The sequence below is a fragment of the Manis pentadactyla genome, chromosome 7 (assembly GCF_030020395.1).
Source record: "Manis pentadactyla isolate mManPen7 chromosome 7, mManPen7.hap1, whole genome shotgun sequence".
NCBI lineage: Eukaryota > Metazoa > Chordata > Mammalia > Pholidota > Manidae > Manis > Manis pentadactyla.
In genome coordinates, this window is record NC_080025.1 from 25,824,271 (window position 1) to 25,842,431 (window position 18,161).

Consider the following 18,161-nt stretch of genomic DNA (forward strand, 5'->3'; position numbering starts at 1 on the left):
GACGGTGGGAATGCCCGTGGCATCAGTGCAGCGCCTGCGGCAGTGCGGCCGTCTCCTTCTGCGAGTTCTGCCCGCACTCCTTCTGTAAGGATCACGGAAAGGGGGCTCTGGCTCCCTCCGCCCTGGAAGGTCGTCTCTGCTGCTCCGAACATGACCCCGTGTCTCCGGTGTCGTCAGATTACTGGAGCAAGATCAAATGTAAATTGGAATTGCAAGATCATGGAGAAGAAGCAAAAGAATAAATGGGTGGTGGTTTTCTTTTTTACCCCTTTTTTTAATGAAAAAAATAAAAGAGTGAGTAGCCGCCGCACTGGTGGAAGAGGAGCCCGCTGCAGGGCGCCCGGCCTCTCCCGTCGGCGCCCCCGGCTTGGGGCGGGGCGGGCGGGAGCCCTGCGCAGGCGGACACGCTCCGAGGCGTCCCGTCTTCCTGTGCTGTTTTGTTGGTTTGGGGGTTCTCTCGTGGGGCCTCGATCCCCTCGGTCTTCTCTTGCCTTTTATTGTGCTTCAATGCCTTCGCAACTGGAAAAAGAGATGTCTTCACTTTTAACATAAGAAAGAAAAAATTTTGTTAGTGAAATGAATTTAAGTCCAAGATGTGTTCCTTGGGTGTAAAAAGCAGAAGTAAACATCATTTCCTTATTTATTTTCCTTTTTTAGAATTTTGAGAAATGTAGTTCAGACAGTCTAATAAGTGTGCGTGTGTCCTGACTAGGAACTGGGGACAGCACAGCCTCTGGCAGGGGGTCCAGTGACCCTCACGCGCTCCCGCGCTGAGCAGCCTGCAGCACTTGCTCCGCTCTCTGCGGGGCTGTCCCCCCGGGGGCTGAACCCGCCCCGTAAAGAGAACGCCTCACTGGAGGCCACCTCTGCGGTCTTACACTGTGGGCTTTATACGCTGTGACAGCTTTACCTGGAAGGGTGTATAATGTGGTTTTGGTTTTTCATTTTGGAGGAAAAACAGAAGTGGATGAATTGAGTCTGAATTGTTCTCCGTTGCCAGAGGGTTTCTTTGATAACGTGTATGTGTGTGGATGTGAATGCACAGTGGCCATTCCTGTTATCTTGACGCACAGATCCAGGCAGCTTTCTTCTTCCAGGAGAAGAAAGGCACAAACCAAAAGCTGGATCAGAAAAGCGCCATTTTCTGTCCAATTTAATGTAGACTCTGGTCTGATTTGGGAAGATTTATGGGCATTTTATTTTCTGTCTCGGCTTCCTTTGGTCATGTGACCACTCAGTCATGTGTCGTGGTGAAAACCACACAAAGGAATTTGAGTTGTATTTGAACAGATCTTTTTGGTTTAGTTCCTAATTTGGAGGTGAAAGGGGCAGGAGCATCCCCAAATTATATGTAAATAATTTCTATGTAGTATTATCCAGTGTTTAAAATTGCCCCAGTGAAGACGGAAAAGCACTTACATACAGGGTATATAAGGGCCACACACACGTCATCGCAGGAAGCTCTTAGGGACAGCTCCTGAGGAAGCAGTGTTAGCGGAAGCAGTCAGCGTGGGTGCGCAGGCCTCACAGACGCCAGGGGACCGAGATGTCTGCCCACAGAACTCACTTGCTTTTAATGCTTAGGAATATGTATATTGCAGTATTCCTTGTATGAAATAATTAGTAATGTCAGACGTTGTTGTAACACTGTCCTAACGTAGAAGTCTAGGGTTAGCTTGAATGAACATGAACTCTCTCTGTGAATTCTGACTGCTTACAATTGCTGGTACCTGCAGCATTTATTTTCCTTCAAGAAGCGCCTAGTAACCTTTTGAAGGTAGGAGGATAGATGCTCGACCACATTCCTTCAGTTGTGTTACAGTGTTCCTTCTTATCAATTTGGAGCTCTTCTCTTGAGAAAAGAAGGAAAAAAACTGTTTTGTGCCTCTTTTTTTTTTGTATGTAAATGTGCAATTATACTGGATTTTCTCTTGTAAAAAAACAAAACAAAACAAAACAAAAACACTACAATTCCTTTTCTTAAGCTCCTAAACTGCCATTTGTCTGATTCCAGCCATTAATTCTGAGGTAACTCATTGGGCTTCCAGTAATTCTGGTGATTAGATATCCCCAAAGAGCAAAATGGGAAATACTATACACGTTACCAAACATAATTGCTACAAGTAACATGAATTACAGCTCGCCAAACACTAAACTTTGCTCTTGAACAATTATATAGTTCGATGTTCTTTTAAAAAATAATTTAAGAAAATCTAGGTTTTATCATACTGAAACTTTATTTTATATATGTTTATGATAAATGTTTGCTTTTTTAAACTTACTACCGTGAAGAATTTCCTTTAATATTTGAAATGCACCTCTTACTGAAACAGTATCCACCATGAAGTCTCACCTCGTTGCTTTGTGAGGACTCAGTGCTGTTCACTATCTGATGACTTCTCTGTGGTAAGCCAGGGTCTATCCTATATACTGCAGATACCTTAGGTTTAAGTGTTTTTATGCAGCTGCTTCATCGTGTCACGTTTTGTTTGTATCTCTGTAACAGATTAAATCTTTTTTATTTTGGGGGGTGGGGTGACTGACAGGACCGTTCTGCCATTTCAGGATTCAGGGTAGCAAACAAAATAGCCAAGCACAGCCCGGGGTCTTGTCTGTGACCGTTCTTCAGTGGCCTCAGAGGTGGTGGTTGTGATGCTAGTGCCCGGGGCTGCGCACACCTCCAGGGTCACCGCCAAACCTCCTCGTGCGCTCTGCGGCCGTCGGTTGTGGGAGCGGAAAGCCGGGAGTGCTTCCCGGGCTCGCAGTCCGTGCCCGGCCAGGCTGGCCTGTGGTGTGGACTGAGGTTGTCTTGTTAACTTTTCAGTCCACGTGTGGTCAAAGCATAAAGTGGTTGGTTTTTATTCTTGTCCAAAAGTGAAAGCAGCAGGGAAAAAGGGTGGCATTTTTAAAAATCATCATGTTAGTTCTCTGGAGGAAGAAGTGAATGTAAGATTTTTGATGATCAGCATAAAGCTTCAGAAACAACTAAGATGTTCAGACGGGTAACAACTACAGATGAAACCCTGGGAAACCGTCCAGGCTCTGGGCGGAGCAGGGAGGCTGTAGCGCGTGGCCCTGCGTTCCTGGAAGGCTGAAGCCGCTGGAGGAAGTGATTCACTTCGTTAACATCTATCTAATCAGGGCCTGAGTTAGGAGTGAGGTGGGGTGGGGGTTTTTTTGGTGGGTTTTTTAATTTTTTTTCATTTTTCTAATACGTTTCCACTTTCAATTCTCAAAAATTATCTGCTGTATGCTATAGATTTGGCTGACTTGTGGAATCATTGAAACTTGGAAAGTTCTGTGTGTTCAAGTCAGAAACATACCTAAAAACTAAAAAAAAAAAAAAAGTGAGTGGGGAGGAGAGTGCACCTGATTCCTGTCAGCCATTTCCACCTAAAGTTTGGAAATGCCCGTAAATGACCTTGAGAAATTCTGAGATGATCATGGAAAGGGCTCTCAGGCAGGGCAGGCTGTTTGACAACCTGGTTCGGTTACATGCTATGTGACCGGGGATCTGCAGTTTGGAAACAGATTGCTAAGCCAGCTACATGGAATATAATTTCTGCACCCCCAGGGTCTGTCACTTGCCCTCATTTCATTGTTAAATACAAAGCTCTTCCTTTGGCATTCACCGGATGGCAAGATGCTGCCGCGTGCGATCAGAAAACGAGTGAGTCCTCAGCACGTGGGAAGCTGCCCTTTGACGTACTTGTACATGAGGTACGATGACCGGGAAGCTGCTTCATTGCTGGGCAGTGCAAAGTAGACTTGAGTTACTTCTTGTGAGGCTGCTGAATATAGCTGCGCCGGCCATTCAGGTTGCTGCAGATGTGAAGTGGACACTTGGAACAATCTCCTTTGGCCAAGGGCCACCCGGAATTATCTCTAGTTATTTGTAAACAAGAAGTAGAACATGCTTCCATTCTTAGATAGGCTAAGGGGTAGATAAACTTGGACAGCTTTGCTATGCATTAGCAAATATTGGGAAGTTGGAAATGTGTATATATTAAAATTATCAACTTCTGTCTGGGCTGGGGTACAGGGAGACGAGGGGGTGACCATAGGGTAAGGGTCGGTGGGGAGGATGGCAATGTTTACCAGGTACGAAGTCGTCACTTTAACACTGAGACCTCTGCCTCATTCAATTCAGGTTTTTTAAGTACTTGAAACTCTTCAGATTCTCCTCATTTTACAGTTATTTTTAAACTTGATGAAGTAGAAGCATTGTTTTGTATACTGTCTCGAAAATGAATAGCCAAGTCTCTTATCCTCCTTAACTTGGATTAAAGGCGAAGTCCTGCAAATGGGAGAGGAGAGCCCATTCACAGCAGGTATTTCAGATGCAGCGTATGCATTCGAGAAAGAGACTCCTGCATGAAATACCAGCAGCGCTTTTGCAAATACTCCCCATGTGTGTGCTTTATTTTGTCTTTCTGTCTACCCTATCCCCGAGCACTTCTTCCTTTCAACATACATGCCCTAGTAGAGAAAAAAACAATTTGCACTGACGTTACACTCCTGCAACGCTGGGTGTGACCTGTGTGTGGTTACAAAAACCATTTCCGTTCTTTTGCTGTCAGTCCATTGCCTACGTGACAAGCTCAGGCGTGTGTAGCACACCTGTACCAAGGGGAGGAGGAGGAGTATCACCTGTCCTTTTACAGCCTCTCAAAGTCATTACCATGTAAGAGAAAAGGACAAGATGAATAGTTGCCAAAGTCATTTATTCAGCCCTTAATTTCCTTCTGTGATGTTATTGCAGCTGCTAATTGGTGATAACGCCCCCTCACATCCCATATCCCTTCCCTCCCTGCCATAGTCTGACAGTGTGAATGGCGCTCCATCTCCATTCTATCACCCAGATAAGGTGTTTATAAGGGATTCTTGTCAGTTTAGAAGTGGACTGGAGAAAATTTACTTTTACCTTGTCACTAATACTGCTCTTTATCTTGTTTGTGCTGTCACATACCCTTTGTTAAAAAAGAAATCATATTGCCACCAGTAACCAAGATGCTGAATGAGGATTACAACTGGCTAATAAGATTCTTTTTATATTCAAGGGTGTGCGCATAACGGATCGATAGGAGAAATTCATTTGTATCCACTTGTGATATTGCACAACAGATACCTATATATTATGTTCTCATTTCCTTGTGATCTTTATGATGACCTTTGTAGATTGGTTATTTCTGTACTTTATCTGTAATAAACTTTGTAGATCTGTGAAATGTTATTTTGCCTAAATCACTTGAGACTTGAGTCTTTAATAACAAAGCATCGATATTTACTAAAGTCAATCTCTTTTGAGTTCTGTGACTTGACTAGAAGCTCTTGACACTAAGGGATTAGTGTTAATTTTCCCTGGGAGTGTTCCACTAGGGCATTAACTTGATGTTACCACATAGACTTCAAGATACATGGTATTTTGGGGGTTTGTTGATTGGCCTATGTTTTATTGCATAGTGTGAAATGTGTAAAGCTTGGTTAACCTGTATATAGATAGCTTATTGTTGACTAGTTATAGTGTATTTAGGATTGCCTGTAATATTTAAGCTTCTCACTGTGTGTGCTGGTAGGAACATATAATTTTTGTATATTATATCTACTGAGATGTTGCCTTTTTTAATTTTACAAATACTTTGGAATTCAAACGTGTTTTTGCTCCCATGAGGATTAATTTGGAAAGGTTCTTAATGACATTCCACTGATTTCAGATTTTGCTTGAGATTGACTTCAATAAATTACCCTGTATGTTCCAAATTAAATATGTGGACCTGTTCATTGCCTGTGATTTCTTGCTGCATGTCGCTGGGCCGGAGGCTGGCAGGGGCCCAGCTGAGAGCAGCGTGTCCGCCTCCGGCGCTAGTGCGCTGCGGGAAGCAGGGCTCCAAACGCCGCTTCGGTTTTTGTTCGTAGAGGAAGGATCCTTAGAGAATGTCGCTCCCGAAGTGGTTCGCCAACCAGCCAAGGGGAGGGGCACGCCCTGCCTCCTGGGTAGGTCCGCCCTCCCCCCCCACCCGCCAGGGGGCGCCACGGCCGCCTGCGGTCTCCGGCGCGGGGCGGGGCTGCGCATTCCGGCCGCATCAGCGCGCGCGCGCTTGCCAGGTGCTGGCGCGGCGCTGCCCCATGGGGACGGCAGCGGCCTTGGGGGCCGAGCTTGGCGTGCGGGTCGCGCTGCTGGTGGCCTTCCTGTGAGTGAGCGGTGGGGACGGCGGGGGTGGGGACGGTCTGCTGGAGCCGGAAGCCAGCTCTGCGCTTTCTTGTCTCCTCTTTAGAGTAACAGAGCTGCTTCCGCCCTTCCAGAGGCGAATCCAGCCGGAGGAAATGTGGCTTTACCGGAATCCATATATGGAAGCCGAGTATTTCCCCACCAAGCCCATGTTTGTGCGTGTTGGGCCCCGGCCGCCCTTAGCCTCGCCTTCTCTCCCTGGCATCGGTGCTGGGGGGCCACGTGGGACCGGGGTGCTGTCTGGGGCCGGGGTGGGGGTGCCTGCCGCCAGCGTCCCGCCTCCCTGCAGGAGCTGCTTTAACCACTAGCTGAGTGTTGAGTGCTGTACTCGTGCTTCGGTTGTGTTAACCTTTGACATGTTCCGGTCCAGGTCATTGCATTTCTCTCCCCGCTGTCCCTGATCCTCCTGGCCAAATACCTCAAGAAGACAGACACGAGGGACAGCAAACAAGCCTGCCTGGGTAAGATCCGACCCAGCCCGCAGGCTGTCTTGTCTTAGTGCTGGAAGAAGGCAGGAGGGCGCCCAGCGCCTGGAGTCATGGCCTGGGTATGGAGGCCACGGAATTCTGTGGCCCTAAAGTAACTGCTTCTCTCCTGCACTCCCCGTGCTACCCTGCAAGGCAGAGCCACAGCACTGGACGGCCTGGTGGCGCAGCCGCCCCGACCTGCAGCAGAGTGGCTGCCGGGGGGCTGGGTGCACAGCGCGCGGAGCACACAGACATCCCTAGCTCCCGGGAAGGCCACAGCTGCCCTCTTAATGACAATGACCGTGCAGTGCCTCTTAGGCAGACACCACTAACAGTGTCTCTACTTTCCAGCTGCCAGCCTTGCCCTGGCTCTGAACGGCGTCTTTACCAACACAATAAAACTGATCGTGGGGAGGTAAGTTACCAGCCGGCCTCCACCTCAGCCGGGCAGACGGCCGTGGCAGTCTATCTCATGGCGTTCTCCTCTTCTGCTTTATTCTGGCTAACTTTTATCTTCCCACTTAACACTTCCCCCCCTTCCTATACTTCCGTCCTGTGGGGAACACTTGGCTCTCTCCTGCCCTGAGCACCATTTCCCACTGGCCCGCACGGCGGAGCCCGTGACTGTACCGCACCTCCTGAGGCTGCAGACTTGGGCTTTGGGGTAAAAGGTGATCATGTGCTGGAGGGTCTGTTCTCCCCATTAAATGCTGACCCAGGAAATAAGGCTTTTCTCTTACTGGTGACTACCCTGACCCAGGGCCATTATTTTGCCTAGGGCACTCTTTGACCAGCGAATGACAGGGTCGTTGATATCTGGTGAAACTAAGAAATAATTTCGGGAGTTGTGAATGTGTTTTACACACGCATGTGCATTTTCTTTCAGGCCACGCCCCGACTTCTTCTACCGCTGCTTCCCCGACGGCCAAGCCCATTCTGACTCGTGCACGGGGGATGAGGATGTAGTGAACGAGGGCCGGAAGAGCTTCCCAAGCGGACATTCCTCCTGTGCGACCCCCGTGTGGGCGGCGTACTTGTCTTGGGAGGATGGGGACACCTCACTCCCTTTGTTCCTGTACCTGGAACCTGGAGAGCCTCCTTTAATAACCCTGAGGTTTCAGAAGCCTGAGCCTTGAGTATTGGGACAGATAATACCAGGACAGAGATTTGTGAGATTGGAATATTTTATAATTATTATTTGCCTAGATACTGACTGCAATCTTGTTCTAGTCATAAAAATGTTAACCTTTTTTGAAGTTAATGTGTGTCAGGAACTTTGGAAGCATTTTAGATTCTTACCTCCTTTGGTACCATAATAGTTACTTCTGGCTGGTTTATACATGAAACTAAAGCATCAAGCAGCAGCCTGCCCAGTCACATAGCTAGTGGTCCCAAAATCTCTCAGGTATTTATTAACCGGGGGACACAAAACCAAGTCCCGTTTTTTCCCTTTGTTTCCCCTCACCCCTGAAATCAGCACTCTCTACCAAAAGTATCCAGAAAGGGAATAAAACGCGTTCTTGCCCAAAGCTGTTTCCTTTAAAAGACATCTGCTTAGTGGTTTTTCTCTCTCCTAGTTGCCTTTGCTGGGCTGGCCTTTGCTTCCTTCTACCTGGCAGGGAAGTTACACTGCTTCACACCCCAAGGCCGGGGGAGATCCTGGCGGTTCTGTGCCTTTCTGTCACCTCTGCTTTTTGCGGCTGTGATCGCGCTGTCCCGCACCTGTGACTACAAGCATCACTGGCAAGGTGAGCAGAGGGTTTGTGCCCTGTAAGCTTCTACCTTCCCGGCATTCACCTTCAGCATGGGGCACAGAGGAGACGCTCACTAAGCATCTGTCAAATGAGTAAACAAATGAGTGTTTGCTTATAGGATGGTCTGTGTTCAGCACTAAGACGACACATTCACAGCTCTGTGCAGGATGAGAAAGCACACACAAGCCACCTTTTAAAGAGATTTCCAAGGAGGAGCATCCTAATTATTTTGAAGCATCGGAAGGTCAGAATAAACTCTGTAAAAGCAGTTTTTTACAACAAACCTCAAAGCTCAGCTTGTCTTAAAATGATTAAAAATCAAGTTCATTGTCATGAGACTTATGTGGAAGTAAAATTCAAGAAAACCAAAAACTGCAGTTTAGACCAAAGCAGTTTAAGTTGAACAGTTAAGAGTTCAACATCCAAATTACAGGATCGATACACAGAAAACCCACAATTCAGAAAGAAGATAATACTGCCCAGAAGTCCTCAGGAGCTCTGCTTGAAAGAATAAACGAATGTTTGGAATAGGCAACTTCCCTGCAGAGTTCATTCCGTCCTCTAGCACTCCAAATGGTGACCAGGGGCTGCTAATAGCATTTATGCAAACCTCTGTGTTCTTCTGAATTAAAAAATTCAACCTCCTGTACTCAGCAAAAGGCTTACTATTCTTAAAGATGGGTTTTGATTTGGGGTTCAGAGAACCTGATGATAATCCCATAATTATATGACGAACCTGAAAAAGCGTTAAGCAGTCATAAACTTGGAACTGACGTTTTTGCAGCCCCACTGAGTAGAGTGACCCAGAAGGGCCTTCTGGTGGTGTCTAACCTGATTTCAGAGTCTACCGTGACTAAGATGAGACCTTATCTTCTCTCTCTTCAGATGTACTAGTTGGATCCATGATCGGCCTGACGTTTGCCTATGTCTGCTATAGGCAGTATTACCCTCCGCTGACGGATGCCGAGTGCCACAGACCATTCCAGGACAGACTTGCACTTCCCTCCGCACCAAGGCAGCCTGGTAATCCTTATCACTTTGATATTTAGAAACAGGCGGTACTGCAGTGGAGAATAGCTGAATCAGCCCCTCCTAACTGGACCATGCCCAAGATAAGAACTTCTGTCCTTTGAACCTCTGCCAGACACGAGCGAGGACATACAGCACTTGTTCCACCTCCTTAGGGTCATGTGGATTCGTCCCTGCTCACGTGGATTTATCACCAGGAGTCAGATGCTTTTTCACTGCTGTTTGCTACACATTCTGGAGATCTTTCAGTGGTCACCAGTCTGGTCCATCAGACTGGTATCCCAGGATCTAGTGTTTTACACTTACTCTAAATGCCCTTCTCGGAAGGATCTGTGGAAGCATCCATAAAGAAAAGCCCTTCTGTAGCCACCTTATCCTGGACATTAGCATTAATCATCAAAACTTAATTTCCATTGCGTATGCTCAAAGTCTTAAGATCTAGGGCATTTTTTTTGGTTCTATTTACTTTCTCTGGTGGCAATTCAATCAAGCCGTAAGTACAAAGATGTCCAATTCTGGCTAATATACCACCATTATACATATCTTCTCTGAGTCCAGCCGGATACTGCCGACCACTTTGAATACTGTGGGCATAAAGGTTTACTGAATTATCAGTAAACACACAGTGGCCCGGAGCTTTCCCAGGAATACACACTGGTACTGGTTTACACCTCAATTGTCCTTTACTAGGCTCTCAAGCTTCTTTCCACTTGATTGAAGATCTGCCCAAATGCATCAACTCTGTCAACTACGGTGGGACAGAAAGATAATTTTTCTTTCCTTCTTTACAGTGGGATAGAAGGAACAAACCAGAGATTAGAAGTGATGCTGTCGGGCCTGTAGGTACCTTTCTCTTTATTGATTATGTATTTCTCCCAGTAAATGTGATCAAACACTGGATTCCCCAGTCCAGCTGCAGTAGTGGCTGGCATTCAATACAGAAGGACAGTCTCAGTATTTACCTTACAATGACTGTGGTACATTTGCCTAAGACGAGTGAAAGGAACTTAGGTATTAATTCTTTGCCCCAAACATTTTCAAACTTGTTTTAATGCATAGGAGATGAGAACATGGTTACTGTAGAGGTTTTATGATGGATGAATCAGGTAAAAGTAAGCAACTGGTCAATATGGTTTTATTTCAGTATTTACTAAAGTTTTAAATATACTCACATAAAAAAACAAACATTTCAAAAAGTGCAAAATATTAGAAGGCTAATCAATGCTATTAATCTTTCCATGCAGTCTCTCTTGCTGAGATAAGCATTACCAATTCTGTAGCTGGGAACACGTATAAAATTATATCTACCAGAGTTTAAAAATGGGCTTGGTCAGGAGATCATACACAGTACACAATGGAAGTAGTGCAAGTGACACACAACTGAGGGAAGGTTTTCAGTCAGGCCTGTCACCTGGGCAATGTCCAGCCATGACACCACCACAGGCGGGACACAAGCAGCTCGGCTCTCTTAGTTGCCTGCCCCTCCCCACCAGGAAAGAAACATTTCTCTGCACATACAGTGGCTCCTCTGGCGGTCCGGGCTGGCGCTGCCCGTCTTTGATCAACAGGACCCACTCCTGCTCGTCCTTTGGTTTCCCCTGACGGAGCACCTACCCTGCTCGTGAGGAGCACATTTAAATTTGAAGACAGCAGCCTGACAAAAGCTCCCCTTTAAGACGCACCGAATGCTGATCCTCAGGACACTCACATTAACATGAGCGTATGTGGACTGTCCCATCTGTCTGAAGCCTACTGGCTGCGTCAGCAGATAGACAAGGAAAGGCCAGGCTCAAGGGAAAAGCCCACAGCTGCCAAGGAGATGGCTTAAATGAATGTTAAATGCCACGGCCTTGGACACCATGATGCATTCACAAAAATCATTTATAAAAACCAGCTTGCTTGCCCGTGCGTGCCACTTGGCACACACAGGCCTGCAGCCGGCTGAGGGACACCAGGACCACCCCACGGGAACTGTGGAGACACTGCTGTCAGTGAGCAGGGGAGACGCACAGCATGGTGCTGAGCAGATGCCCTGAAAGAAAACTAGTCTACGGTCACCCTTTTTCTTTCAGCATAAGAGGCACTTCCCCCACGGCCAACCTACCTGCTACCCCCGCCCCAGCCCGCTGCCTGGGCCTTGAACGCTCAGGATGCGGGACCTGCGGAGGCAGCAATGTTTACAAACTGCGTCTAACAAGAACACGCCTGGGAGATGTGGCAAGTGACTTATACAGCTTCTCTAATTGTACCACTAAAAGATCATTTATAACCGAAGCAGCCTGTCAAGGTCTGTCAGCTTTTATAACTACTCTCAACTTAAGAACAGAAGCTGCTATTCAAGTGACTTAAATCAGCCTGCATCTAAAGTCTCTGAGCTGAAGTATGATATGAAAGGACAGGTCTAGGATATGTTACACCTTTGCTTTATAAAGAGGCACCTAATATGAACTAGATTGCCTACTTGAGACTCTTTGAGCAGCTCAAACAGCTGTAAAAACAACAGCATCAGTAATTCCAAGCAGTGAATCTGTCAGCTGTAAAGAGAAAACAAGATTCTCTTTAAGCTATATTTCAGTCTGTCTGCACACAGTACTGGCAGGAAAGAAAAGCTGACTCAAAGCAACCTGGCTACCCAGTGATCTTCCATATCCACTTAGGCTTCAGATGCAGGCACCACCACCAGGAGCTAAGCCTGCTGTACTCCCAACTGCCTTCTGAACCTCAGGAGGCTGCTTCTGAACTAAAACATTTCCTAGAAAAACTCGGACCCAAATCAAACTCAAAGCAGACTTTATACCACCTCAAGTAGGAAGCAATGAAGTGTGGCACCGACACACTATCTTTGAGGAATTAAAAATGCAAACCACATCCAGCTATGAAGCAGCCTGGCAAGCGTCCCCATGAAGCCAGCGGTAGGTGTTGTGGGCTCTTCCCTTTGGTTTTCCGCTCACTTCCAAAGACCCCAGTGGTGAGTAAGTGCAGGCAACATGCAGGAAATGATGCAGCTGAGGACAGGAAAAGTGCAGCACAAATGGGTGGATTTCCTGGGGAGGGACCTTCACCGTCCATCTGGGGGGCAGAGTGGAAAAGACATCATCAGGCCGCACAAACTGGGAGGCGACGGGGAGAAGGCCGCAGTGTGACACAGATGCCAGATACACAAAGCTGGGAGACTCACAAACTTAAATCTCAAACTGGGTTCTTTGTAATTAAAATGCTAACTGCTGACAAGTGTTACTGGACCTGATCATCAGCAAAACCCACACACTAACCCTCCTCTGGGTAAAACTGAGTAACAATCTAAATCTTGGTGACAGGCAACAGAAAAGTACATTTATAAAGAGCATGAGGCTCCACTGTTCCTTATAACAGGTTAGTATGTAGGAAGAATACTGCATTCTTTTACATTTAAAGACTTACACTCAGCAGCCAGATGGTCATTTTTACTGTAAAGGCTGATCAAGGAAGATACCCTGGGTTTGGTAGATTTCTTTGAGGACCAGCAATACTGTATCTTCAGACTCCCTGTGAAGAGAATCAATTATATTCTGAAAAGAAGTGACTAACCTTTGTACTAGATGCTTTGTCTACAGTTTCTCATTCAATCTATGCAACCACCTTGCAAGTTCATTTTTGTTGCAAAAAAGATCAGACACAGAGGTAATGTAACCGGAAGTGGTTTGGAAGGTAACCTAACAAAAGTCTAGCATTATGTCTGGTGATAAAAAAAAATAACCTAATAGTAAATGACTAAACTGTTCCCTTTCGCAAGAGCTCATTACTCAGACAATATGGAAGAGCCATCCAGTCGATCACCTTAATTTCTAAGGTGTTACTTTTTTAAAAAGATAACAACCATATTGGTTCAAAAGTCAAGATACAAAAGGGAACAATAATGAAGTCTCCCTCACTTCTGTTTCTAGTTCTCATCTTCTGAGAACCAGTGTTACCACTTTCTCATATATCTTCCAGATACTGTGTGTCCAAGCAATTACTTATATCCAGTTCATAAAGAAATGTTATTAAAAAATACCATTGCTGAAGGACTGTCTTAAAGATGTATGAAGCAAACATTGCTGTAGACTGCAGTTCATTTTTTGAGTCATGGATCTCTTTGAGACTCTAAAGAAACCTATGGATTTTTCCCCAGAGGAGATCATACACATGCATATATATATATATGTATGTGCCAAAGTTATATATAGGGTTTCTCTGGATTCATTGACTTTTTCTATCCCCCACAAACTGTAGGTTGCACAGATCTCAGGTCAACAAACTCTTCCTATGCCAGCAAAGGGGGATTAGCTAAACCAGCTATTAAAGTTCTGTAATCCTGGCTTATAGGTAAATGGACTGACAGAACAGGAAGTTCAGAAATAGTCCTATTTAAATACACATAGGAATTCAATAATCTTAAATCTAGTAACAGAGTTATAACAACTGGATGGCCATCTGAAAAAGGACTCGGATCAGTCCGGCTATTATGAAGATAAATTTGAAGTGAATCAAAGATGTCAAAATGAAACCATGAAAGATGAGAATACAATATGGTAAAATTCTTGGGAGAGTAGAGAAGATTTAAGTATGCCACAAGTCCCAGAAGCCTAATAGAAAAAATCAACAAATCTGACTATAAAATGTTCTACTTAGCAAAAAACCAGTGTATACAAGGTCAAAGACAAACTGGGGGAAAGTTATTTGCAATAAGTACTACAACCGATGAGCATTTCAATATAAAAGAGAATTAACAGCATGGATGACACCAAGAAAAGGAAATAAAAATGGTTCTTAAATACATGTTAAAATGCTCATATCACATGCTCATATGTTAAGATGCTCTTATTCTTACCATATGACACCCAGCCAATCTACTGCTAGGTATTTACCCATGAGAAATAATGTCTTCCACATGAATGTTCATAGCAGTCTTCGCAACAGCCAAAAACCGGAAAAAAACCCACGTGTCTGTGAACAGGTGAGTGGATAAACAAGCTGTGGTACACTCGTCCAGAAGTACACACTCAGCAATAAAAAGGGGAGCATACACACAATGTGGAAGAACAAATCCATACAGAAAAGTGTGTGAAGTCAGAAGCAAACTCATCTCCAGAGACAGAAGCAGATCAGCGCTTCCCTGGAGACTGACTGGCAGGAGAGGACGGAGGGGTTCCCAGGGCGTGGGCACCTGGCGGTGGGGAATGTGTCCACTAATTTGATTGTGGTGATGGTTTCAGATGTTTCCATATCAAAACTCCTCATATTTGGACACTTTATAGCTTACTGTACATCCATTATGCCTCAAAGTGCACATATATGTGTGTATGTGTGTAATGTAAAATACATATATTGTAATATGTGTATTACACACACATACTTTACATGTGTGTAAATAAATTCAATTATTTCAGTGAGGGACCATTTTTCACCCAACTAATTGGCAGAGATCTGAAGAGTTGATAAAACTGCTGGAAAAGCTGTAGAGAGATAGACATCCCTGGTGAGCACAAAAAAGAATAACCTCTATTTGGCAATAATTACCAAATACTACAACTGCATATACCGTTTATGCCAGCAATTCTAATTCTAAGTATGTATAATAAACTTATGAACAGATAAAACAACAAACAAGGTGTGTCAGGAGCAAGAGGGCAAGTTAAGTCACAGTGCATTCATTCAAGTGAATATCCGCACAGCTGAAAACGAACGTGGAAACTCTGTATGATCGGCAAGAACTCTAAGGCACAGTAACAGTGTAGACAGGCCAGCAGGAAAAGCAAGGCACAGAACACTGCCTATAGACTCGCTCTGTATTTGTGAAAGAAGAGAAATATGTTCCCACACATTCATACCTGAATTGTCTGCGTAAAATAGACCTCTGGAAGAAATTTTAAGAAATGCATGTTAATTGCATATGGAGAGAGAATTTGTTAGCTGGGAACGAAATGTAAGAGACGCTTTTCATCACTGGCCTTCGAACCATATGAACGCATCGGCCGCTCAAAATTTTAAACACCCCTTTCTTAGGTTTCTATCAGGCCGCGTTGGCTAGACCATTCTCAGGCAGCGCTGCTTTCTGCACTTTGATTTTGTCATGGTCTCTCTGTTGTATGTACTATATAGACATGATGATGATTACATCAGATAATAATGCCTTTATCAAAAATTCCTCAGGAATTCAAAGCATTTATTTTTAGAACACTTATCCCTGACCCATCTTATTTTCCTTTAGTTTAATTTCTTCAGTAAGTCCTATTCCATTATAATAAACATCAATAAGCACCTTTAACATATCCTATAAACCATCAGATAAAGTATATTTAATAGTAACTAATAAATTCTGGGGATTAACGTAGAGCACGGTGACTCTAGTTAACAATCCTGTATTATGCACTTAAAAGATGCTGAGAGAGCAGCTCCTCCCATGTTCCTGCCACACATACAGACACAAAGGGAATCACGTGAAGTGGTGGGGGTGCGGACTGAACCCTACTGCAGTGACCATTCCACAGTATACATACATATCAATCTCATTGCACACCTTAAATTTACAGTTACATGTCAATTATACCTCAATACATGTGGAAAAAATACTTAAACATGAAAAATTCAAACATTAAAACAAAAATGATAATAAATTCAGATCTAGCTTAGCTACTATATACTTTCTCAAAACACTAAGCAATAGTAACCTATTTGTCTGGGTCACTCATACACCTGCCCTGTCCCACTGATGGCAGAAGGACACACTTTGAACACTAAGCCACCTGAACTCATGGTTGCTGGCGTCATTAGCCCTATGCTCTGCACAACTGCAAAATAAAACAATGTGTTGAAACCAGATTTATTTGGAAAATTATTGTGCTATTTTGTAACTGTCTAAATGAGAAATTCATTCTAATTCCAAATGTATACCAGCCTATCCTTTTGTACCTATCAAATATATGTCAAACTATTAGACCAAAAAAAACAACCTAGAAACAAAAGGAAACACTTACCAGTAGCAGAGATGGCTTTGTAAAGCAAATAAATACTCATTAAAACTTTCGATGGGCTTCTCCTGTAGCACATAGTCTATGCGTTGGCCCCCATTCAGCATTCCCACGCTGATGGGTGGGACTTCTTCGTTAACTCCCCCAGAGGCCTCTTCTGTGTTCGCATCTGGATATGGGAGGAACTGTAAGAATCAAAGACTCCAGTCCTCTGAGGTTCTTCACTTCCCCTCAGACTCCAGACTGACCACAGGACCATGGGATGAACTGCCGTGAAGAAAGCCCTCTCCTTCCTGCCTGCCTTAAAGCTTCTCAAGTCACATTGGTTCTATCCAATCCCCTTTTTTGCCTTTCCTCTACCTCTGACAGCTAATTCTTTTGCCTGTGGTTTACAAACAAAATCTAAGCAAGGGCAGAGCTCTTCAGGCAGCTGAAAACTAAAGCAGAGGTGTGCAGCGTTAACTGTGAAGAGGAGCGCCCCCTAGTACATCCCCAGATGGGAAAGTAAAATGGGCCCGTGGACAGACACTGCCCTGTACAAGCGAGGCTTCACAGAGTGGGCTTTTAACAGCAGCCCCGAGTTCTCACGTTGGGGGTGTAACAGAGCCTCACCGCCAGATGCTCAGCTTCTCCTGACATTTTTCCTCACAAATAATATTTTCTCATCATCTGTGGCTATTAGATGATAAAAAAGGCCAGCAGAGCTGAAAACCCATTAGGACTCAGTACTGGTCCTGTACAATAAAGAGGGAAAAGAAGTCCCTGGCAGAGTAAGAACTACACGCATGAGCTCCTCTTGTCTGGCTTGAAGTCAGAATTGGTGTGAACAGTGTCACTCACCACTGGGCTTCTCTGAACTCGATTCAGGGTCTGCTTCAGTTTCCTCTGCAGGCTCTGAAGCTTGTAAGGCAGGGTAAGGAGCTCTGGTGAAAGACTTCCAGGCCATCCGCAGTGAACCTAGCAAGTTGTTCTTGAGGTCCATACTCATCCTGGTCAAACCCTCTCTCAGCTCTGAAATACATACGAGTAAGGAATGTTACATGGTTTACAAAGAGTTTACAAACACAGCTAAACAAAGTTAATGAGGTCCACTCAGTCATCCTGACCAGAAGGTCTAGAATTACTCAGTTCTGCACTTGCACTTACCTAAGTGCATCCGCTTCCTGCCCTTATGATGCGGGATCAGCATTGGCTCAAATTCCACTCCTGGGACCACCATTGGTTCAATCCTATAGGCCACAGGGTCAAACTACACAGGGAAAACAATAGCTGCGTGTGCCTCTGCTGCAGAGAATGGACAGCCTGAGGAACTGTGCATCAGGCAAGAATTACAAGCTCATTTAAAGACATGCAGTCCTTCCCCATCACATCCAGATTCACACTATTGTGAGTTGTCTCACTGCTACAGAATAGCACAGAAAAGCAAGTCACCACTACAGAAAATCACGTGCTCTTTACCAGTAAGCCCTAAAGGTAAAGCTACAGGGGCTGTCCAGTGCTTACAGGGTGATAAATATTGAAGAAACCTTTGCATGTTGGAAATTTGTAGTTTGGGTCAATTCTTTTCAGTCCTCGGACCGTGAGGAACATCCCAATGGGCGATCCAAAGGCAAAGAATATTTCTGGTTTATAGATGAGCCGGGGATACTTTACAGACACCTGGAAGGAGGAAAGCATCTCTCATTAATAACAG

General features: G+C 44.9%; 3 protein-coding genes across 13 annotated transcripts in view; 2 read left to right on the plus strand and 1 right to left on the minus strand.

The window, feature by feature from the left end:
- NSD3 (nuclear receptor binding SET domain protein 3) overlaps window positions 1-5,779 on the plus strand; it is a 92,624-nt gene extending 86,845 nt beyond the window's left edge. For all 4 annotated transcript variants that reach the window (XM_036932183.2, XM_036932182.2, XM_036932185.2 and 1 more), the window contains one exon: window positions 1-5,779. In XM_036932183.2, coding sequence (XP_036788078.2) covers window positions 1-242 — 242 coding nt within the window. In that variant the 3' untranslated portion in view covers window positions 243-5,779.
- On the plus strand, window positions 5,751-16,524 carry PLPP5 (phospholipid phosphatase 5). 6 transcript variants are annotated; one of them, XR_008998601.1, is made up of 7 exons: window positions 5,751-6,191; window positions 6,276-6,384; window positions 6,600-6,690; window positions 7,583-7,704; window positions 8,274-8,444; window positions 9,336-12,499; window positions 12,913-16,524. XR_008998601.1 is itself a non-coding variant. In XM_057504997.1 (7 exons), exons 1-7 carry the CDS (start codon window positions 5,751-5,753, stop codon window positions 10,276-10,278), a joined length of 1,080 nt encoding a protein of 359 aa, XP_057360980.1. In that variant the 3' UTR covers window positions 10,279-16,524. The 6 variants fall into 6 exon arrangements, 5 of the variants coding, with proteins under 5 accessions (XP_057360980.1, XP_057360979.1, XP_036788093.1 ...); XM_057504997.1 differs by having other exon boundaries at window positions 9,336-9,473; window positions 10,271-16,524; XM_036932198.2 differs by adding an exon at window positions 7,048-7,111 and having other exon boundaries at window positions 6,036-6,191; window positions 9,336-16,524.
- Window positions 10,598-18,161, minus strand: part of DDHD2 (DDHD domain containing 2) — a 19,819-nt gene continuing 12,255 nt past the window's right edge. For 2 of the 3 annotated variants that reach the window (XM_036932188.2, XM_036932191.2), the window contains exons 13-17: window positions 17,972-18,127; window positions 17,615-17,717; window positions 17,309-17,479; window positions 16,475-16,637; window positions 10,598-13,004 (exon numbers count right to left, since the gene is read on the minus strand). In XM_036932188.2, coding sequence (XP_036788083.2) covers window positions 12,923-13,004; window positions 16,475-16,637; window positions 17,309-17,479; window positions 17,615-17,717; window positions 17,972-18,127 — 675 coding nt within the window. In that variant the 3' untranslated portion in view covers window positions 10,598-12,922. The remainder of the gene's footprint in view (window positions 13,005-16,474; window positions 16,638-17,308; window positions 17,480-17,614; window positions 17,718-17,971; window positions 18,128-18,161) is intronic. The other variant, XM_036932189.2, reaches the window with a different exon arrangement.

What these genes read in the sequence shown, in the direction of transcription:
- PLPP5 (XM_057504996.1), top strand. Translation starts at nt 5,751, where the DNA reads ATGTTCCAAATTAAATATGTGGACCTGTTCATTGCCTGTGATTTCTTG. An exon ending in GCGCTGCTGGTGGCCTTCCT is followed by an intron (nt 6,192 to 6,275) that starts GTGAGTGAGCGG and finishes TCTCCTCTTTAG; the next exon opens with AGTAACAGAGCTGCTTCCGC. An exon ending in CTACAAGCATCACTGGCAAG is followed by an intron (nt 8,445 to 9,335) that starts GTGAGCAGAGGG and finishes CTCTCTCTTCAG; the next exon opens with ATGTACTAGTTGGATCCATG.